Source organism: Pterocles gutturalis, unplaced genomic scaffold (assembly GCF_000699245.1).
Source record: "Pterocles gutturalis isolate BGI_N339 unplaced genomic scaffold, ASM69924v1 scaffold26774, whole genome shotgun sequence".
NCBI lineage: Eukaryota > Metazoa > Chordata > Aves > Pterocliformes > Pteroclidae > Pterocles > Pterocles gutturalis.
In genome coordinates, this window is record NW_010133974.1 from 1 (window position 1) to 6,230 (window position 6,230).

Below are 6,230 nucleotides of genomic sequence, written 5' to 3' on the forward strand. Positions count from 1 at the left end.
GTGATTCTGGGATTCTGTGATTCTGTGAAAGACCTGACCTGAAATTACAGGGGGGAATTCACTGGAAGTTGACAGTAAAGTGCAGAGGGGTAGCTTTAGTAAGGAACTTCAAATCTCATCTCAGATACTTGCCTTTGGTTAGGGAGCTGTAAACTTCCGATTTGGCATCTTCAGGAAGAATTCTCAGCTTTCTAAACCATTCACTGATGGTGCTGTGCCAGCTCACAGGGAAGTCTCGTGTGCCGTGCGTGTTTTTGCCCTGATCTCTGATCCCGGGTTTTCCCTGTTGTGCTCTTCCCGGCTCCTGCTGTCGGGTGCTGGCATTAGTGGGAATCTTACACACGTTGCCAGCTCTGGTGTGTTTTGTTTTTTCTGTAGGTGTTACACCAGACGTTCCCTCAGCACACGTTCCTGATGAACGGCCTGATCCATGGAGTCAAGGTGAGGAATGTTCCATCCAGGCTTTCTTTTGAGTCTGCGATCAGTGCCCCACGTGGCGAGCCCTCACCGTCTGTGTCATCGCTGACGCCAGACAGCGTTGGACAGACAAACGGTCACATTTTGGTTTCGAGGCTCGTTGGCAGACCTCGTGCCAAATGGAGAATCGACACAGCACAGACCTGAGGAGCCTTGCGGAGTTGATCTCGCTGAGCGGCACTAACAGCGTCCTGCTTGTCAGCAGGGTCTGGGCTGGAACAGCTGCATGTTGCAGCTAGAAATATCCTAATAATAATAACAGCATCCCATCGGGTCTGCCCGTCTCAAAGAGAAAGCTTTCCCTGGAACTGCAGCAGATGTTAACGGGGTGGAGCTGTGCCAGCACCTTTCTGGGTGCTGGCAGGGCAGCTCCGGGCTGCGCAGGCTGCCTGGGAAGAGCACAGCTGCGGGCTGAGCCCTCGCAGAGAATGGGAGGTGATTGGAGAGTGTGGCAGCACCTACCTGGTCGAGGATTTTTTTTTCTCTCTAAAAGGATGTGAGCGGCTTAGCAAACAGCTCTGTTTGGTGATAGTGCCTGCTTGTGGAAACTAGGAATGGATTGTCTCCTTGCGTTGTTCTCTCAAGATGATGATGTCAAAAGCTCTCGCTATGGACAACCAGAATTTGACTGAGGGGTTTCTCTCGGTCACCCTGTCTGTCTGTCTGTCTGTCTTAGGGTCTGCTTTCTTTTCTAAGTGCCCCACTGATTGGTGCTCTCTCTGATGTCTGGGGCAGGAAATCCTTCCTCCTCCTCACTGTCTTCTTCACATGTGCACCAATTCCCCTTATGAAGATCAGTCCGTGGTGAGTTTACCCGCGTTGTAACCAAGGGGCTCTGAGGAGAGGGATGAGCACGAGGCTGAGCAGTGGGGATGTGTGGGTGAGATGGAAGAGTCTGTCCAGCGGAGGAGGATGCTCAGCCTTGAGACTAATTTACTTGTCTGGTTCTGCTGGAGGGTTCTGTGTCGGGGAGAAGGAATCTGTCTTTCCTCCCCTGGTGCCTCTTCTCCTGATCAGTGCAGTATCACTGTTGGGGCACGTTGATGGCTCCTTCCTGTGTGGGGAAAAAAAAGTAATAAAACTTGATGAGCCACCAGGCTGAAGCTCGGTGTTCCTGGGCGCTTTCTGGTGCAATGAAGTGGGATGGACTGAAGGAAGAATAAGGGCAAGGTTCTAATTCAGCAGTTGTGGGCTGCGGTGTGGTTGCTCTCTAACTCTGCCTTTGGCCGTGCCTGTTCCAGGTGGTACTTTGCCGTCATTTCCATGTCTGGAGTCTTTGCTGTCACCTTTTCTGTGATTTTTGCCTACGTTGCTGATATCACCCAGGAGCATGAGCGCAGCACGGCCTACGGCTTGGTAAGGAGCTGAATAACTGGCTTGTCTCTTCAAGAAATATTTGTGGCTTTGCAGGTAGGAGAGGTATAAAAACACGGTGGGAGATTTATTGACAAGCCTGAGGATGGAATCAGTGAAAAGATGATACACGCTTCACTGATCGTACGAGTCTCCCTGCTCTTCTGTTTGTGATTTAGCGCTGAGGGAGAGGGCTGATTTCTGTGCCATCTGAACAGCGGCTGTATTGTTACTTAGAATGATGGAGTCATGGAATCGTTATCCTTTAATGCAGCCTGGTCCGTGAGCTTCCTTGCAGCAGGAGAGGAGGCAGGCTGGGATGCTGCCGTGCAGACAAGCAGCCTGTGATCCGGTCCTTTCTACGGGGTTACTGAAAGTGTCATATAGGGATTGCTAGGATAGATTTAATTTCCCTTTGCTAGAACTTAGCCTAGATTGCACCCAGAGAACACGTCACCTTCCTGTCTGCAGGAGTCCCTGCTCACCTGGATTGTCAAAGCTGGCAAAGCTGGGACCCTTGGGTTACTCTAGAGGAGAAAGAAGAGGCTGTATTAATATTTTATGCTTCCAGGTGTCAGCCACGTTTGCTGCTAGTCTGGTCACGAGCCCAGCAATTGGTGCGTACCTGTCCGAAGCCTACGGCGATACCTTGGTGGTTGTGCTGGCTTCAGGTGTTGCTTTACTGGATATTGGCTTCATCCTGCTGGCTGTGCCAGAGTCTCTGCCGGAAGAGATGCGCCCGGTCTCTTGGGGAGCTCCGATCTCTTGGGAGCAAGCAGACCCGTTTGCTGTAAGTAACCTCGCTGCTGCTTTTCCATGTGCTGGTAGTGTTATGTTTGCTGTAGTTCTGCTGGTGTATCTCAGAAGGAAGATGTGTGCCACAAGAGGTGAAGGATGCGAGGCTCAGATTAACCCTGTCAGGGGAACAGTGTTCGTTGACAGCAGACTGCACGTACCCAGAGCTGTCTGTCAGCTTCTGACTGATCTCATCCAGCTACAAACCTGTAAAAGCAGCTCCAGGTGTCCTGAAGCAAGAGCATCTTGTTGATGCGCTCGTACCCTTGCTCTGGTGTGCTGTGGCAGTGTTCGCATCTTCCTCTGAAACGGTCTCTGGCTTCAGTCAAGCGCTCGCTTCTTAGATATAAGATTGTGACTCAAGCGCTTGCTTTTGCTGTCTCTGTTCCTGGAGAATATTTTGTGATAGTGACCCTTTTTTTGATTCATTTTTTAATTCCCCACCCCTCTTCCCTACAGTCCTTGCGGAAAGTGGGTCAGGATTCTACGGTGCTGCTCATCTGTATCACCGTCTTTCTCTCCTACCTTCCTGAAGCCGGGCAGTACTCCAGCTTTTTCCTGTACCTGCGACAGGTCAGTCTTGCGGTGAGGGAAGACTCTGAGTGCAGGGAATCCCAGACTACAAATATTACCTTAAATGCATGTCCTGAGGAAGCTAATTTTGGCCAACAGCTTTGTAAAGTTGAAGTTATAAGAAATAGTGACTTGTTCCAGCTTTCCTGAAAAATGTGGGAGCCTGGCAACACTCCAGGCCCTTTGCTTGGCTTTGCGCTGGTGCTCTGCCTGTCCATCCTGTCCATGCCGCTTCCAGGCATTTAAGGTGAGCCCAACGTTTAAAGCTGTTTCTCCAGCCAGAGGAAAATCTTCCATTTCATCCCTGTGGCAGCAGGGAGGTAGAGGAAGGCACGGTTGATCAATGGTTAAATACCTGATAAGCGATGTGGGTAAACATGAGTGACACTGATGGAGCGGCTTTTCTCGGGTGGTACAAATCTCTTGCCTGAAAAGTCCCTTGTTGGTGTTTCCACAGGTCATTGGTTTTTCCTCGGAGACTGTGGCAGCTTTTATTGGTGTAGTTGGAATTCTCTCTATACTGGCTCAGGTGAGAAGCAGTTTCCCTCTTGGCTCTAGCAGTCTGGTTGTAAGAATGTCCAAAATTCCTGGTAATTGGGGCTGGTGCATTGTCAGAATCCCTGTGGCCACACAGACATCGCTGGACCCACGCATGGCTGCCTGTGGTCCTCTTTCTTCTCTTTTGGATGTAGCGGTTTGTGGAATAACAAACTGCGGTAACGTCTGGGGTGGCCCTGTGGTGCTCTGCCGGGGACAGGGACGTGCTGGTTTCTAACGCAGCATCAGGAGGGTGGAGGAGTGTGTGTGCCTGGCAGCCAGGCTCACAGCAGCATCAGCTCCCCCGGGTTCCGTCCTCTTGCCTTCCAGTGTTGTCATCTGCCTTTGCACTTCCTCTGAAAGCGCCTGTTTCTCTTTCCAGACAGTAGTGCTGGGAATTCTCATGCGTTCGATAGGAAATAAAAACACCATCCTGTTGGGACTGGGCTTCCAGATCCTGCAGCTTGCCTGGTACGGCTTTGGATCGCAGCCTTGGTAAGAGTTTGCCCGTGTTTGTCTCGTGGCGTCGGCAGGTTTCTCCCCCCGTCTGCGGCTGGCCTCCTGGCCCCTAACCACTCCCCCTTTCTCCCCAAGGATGGTGTGGGCCGCAGCAAGGATGATGTGGGCCGCAGGAGCGGTGGCGGCCATGTCCAGCATCACCTTCCCAGCCATCAGCGCCATGGTGTCGAGGAATGCAGACCCCGACCAGCAGGGTGGGTCGCCTGGGGGATTGTCTGGGGGGGTGAGTTAATGAAAAACAAGTTTCTTCAGAAGGCTGGAGACATACCTTCCTCCCCTGGCTCTGTCCCCAGGCGTGGTGCAGGGGATGATCACCGGAATCCGGGGCCTGTGCAACGGCCTGGGGCCGGCGCTCTATGGCTTTGTCTTCTATCTCTTCCACGTGGAGCTGAATGAAATGGCGGAGGTGGAGACGTTGGGTAAGGCCTCCAAACCCAACATGGCCAACCCTACAGATGAGGTAACCTTCAGCTTTATCGCTCCATTTGCTGGGCTGCTGCTGTCCTTGCACTCGAGCATTCACCATTCCTCTGTGTCTCCCTACAGAGCAGCATCATCCCGGGGCCCCCGTTCCTGTTCGGGGCTTGTTCTGTCCTGCTGTCGCTGCTGGTGGCCTTGTTCATTCCAGAACACAACCTCGCGCTGCGATCGGGCGGCCACAAGAAGCACAGCAACGGAGCCCAGACCCATCCCCACAGCCCGCAGGCCGGAGGGGCGGACGGCAAGGAGCCCCTGCTCGAGGACAGCAGCGTGTGAGGTTGGGAGAGGAGGAGCTGGCTCGCGTCTCCGCTCCAGGCTGGGGATGGACTTGGCCAGTTGGAGGTTGGGGAGAGAGGGTGGGGGGAGAGGAGAAATGGGGTCACAGACCGTGCTGCTGACAGCTAATGAGAAGGGACAGGGCTTCCCTTCGAGCCAAATACACCCAGCTGGTGCAAAAACGGAATTGTATCATCTGGTGCTGATGGGAAGGGGAGATCCTGAACTGCTCCATGGGAAGGGATGGTTCTTTACAGCAAACCTGCCCTCGTACGTCACGGTGTGACCTGCCCGTTACTCGGCTCGCCAGTGGAACGCTGAGGAGCTCGCGTTGTCTTTGTTCTCTAACGGAGATGCCGGCCAGGGTAAATGAGGCGTCTGTCCCATGCCCCCTCCCCTCACAGAGCTGGTCCTGGCTCCGATCCCCCGCAGCGCTGCCCTCGGCCCGGGAGGCTGGTCCTGCGCAGGGCGTGCAGGCTGCTGGGACCCCGGTGCAAGGGAGCGCAGCTGTCAGCTGTCAGCGTGCTCTGCCCCTTCTGGCCCAACTGAAACTTAGACCCAACCGAACCCACTGCCTTTAGTGCTCTGAGGAAGATAAAAATCAAGAAGTGAAGTCACAGGTGGCATAAGGGGAACAGGCAGATGAGAGAAAAGCAACGACATGAATTACAAATGCTTAGAGGGTCCACAGCGTTTGTATTTCTGGTTTTTCTCTTTCTGTTACGCTGACGCCACGTTTGTCTGTCGGTACCTCCGCAGGCAGTAGGTGGAAGGGTTTTTCAAAGTCTCTTTCTGGAGCTGTAAGAGTTGTTGGAAAATACAGTTCTCTGAGGGTTGGAGAAACAACTAAACTCTGCGGAGCACTTTGATAAAGCATGTTCCTGAGAGAAAGGTCAGAAAAACAGCTGTTTGTCTGGAGCACTCTTATAAAGCATGTTGATTTTTCCCCAGGCTCTTGCCGTCTCATATTAAAACCAGATCATGACTGTAGCTCGTTTTCTCAGTCCAGAAGATCCTGGTGGTGGTGATTGCCATTGATGTGAATGTACAGGTCTGGATTCCACGCCAGCGTTTCTCAGTCTGCTGTGAAGCTTTTGTTTTGTTGCAAAGTGGAATTGCAGCCCCTGCTGCAGGGTTCAGCACTGTTTAGAAGGAGCAGCAGAGACTTGGAGTGTTGTGAAGGGCGCTCAGACAGACGTCCGGGGAGGGCTCGGCTGTTG

At 52.9% G+C, this 6,230-nt stretch overlaps 1 protein-coding gene across 1 annotated transcript; it reads left to right on the forward strand.

The window, feature by feature from the left end:
• The first annotated feature begins 384 nt into the window (after positions 1-384).
• Positions 385-5,466, forward strand: HIAT1 (hippocampus abundant transcript 1). Its single transcript, XM_010081439.1, has 10 exons — positions 385-441; positions 1,154-1,281; positions 1,719-1,833; positions 2,402-2,620; positions 3,085-3,198; positions 3,656-3,727; positions 4,118-4,230; positions 4,351-4,448; positions 4,548-4,714; positions 4,801-5,466. The coding sequence occupies exons 1-10, from the start codon at positions 415-417 to the stop codon at positions 5,008-5,010; spliced, it is 1,263 nt and encodes a 420-aa protein (XP_010079741.1). The 5' UTR covers positions 385-414; the 3' UTR covers positions 5,011-5,466.
• The last annotated feature ends 764 nt before the right edge of the window (positions 5,467-6,230 follow it).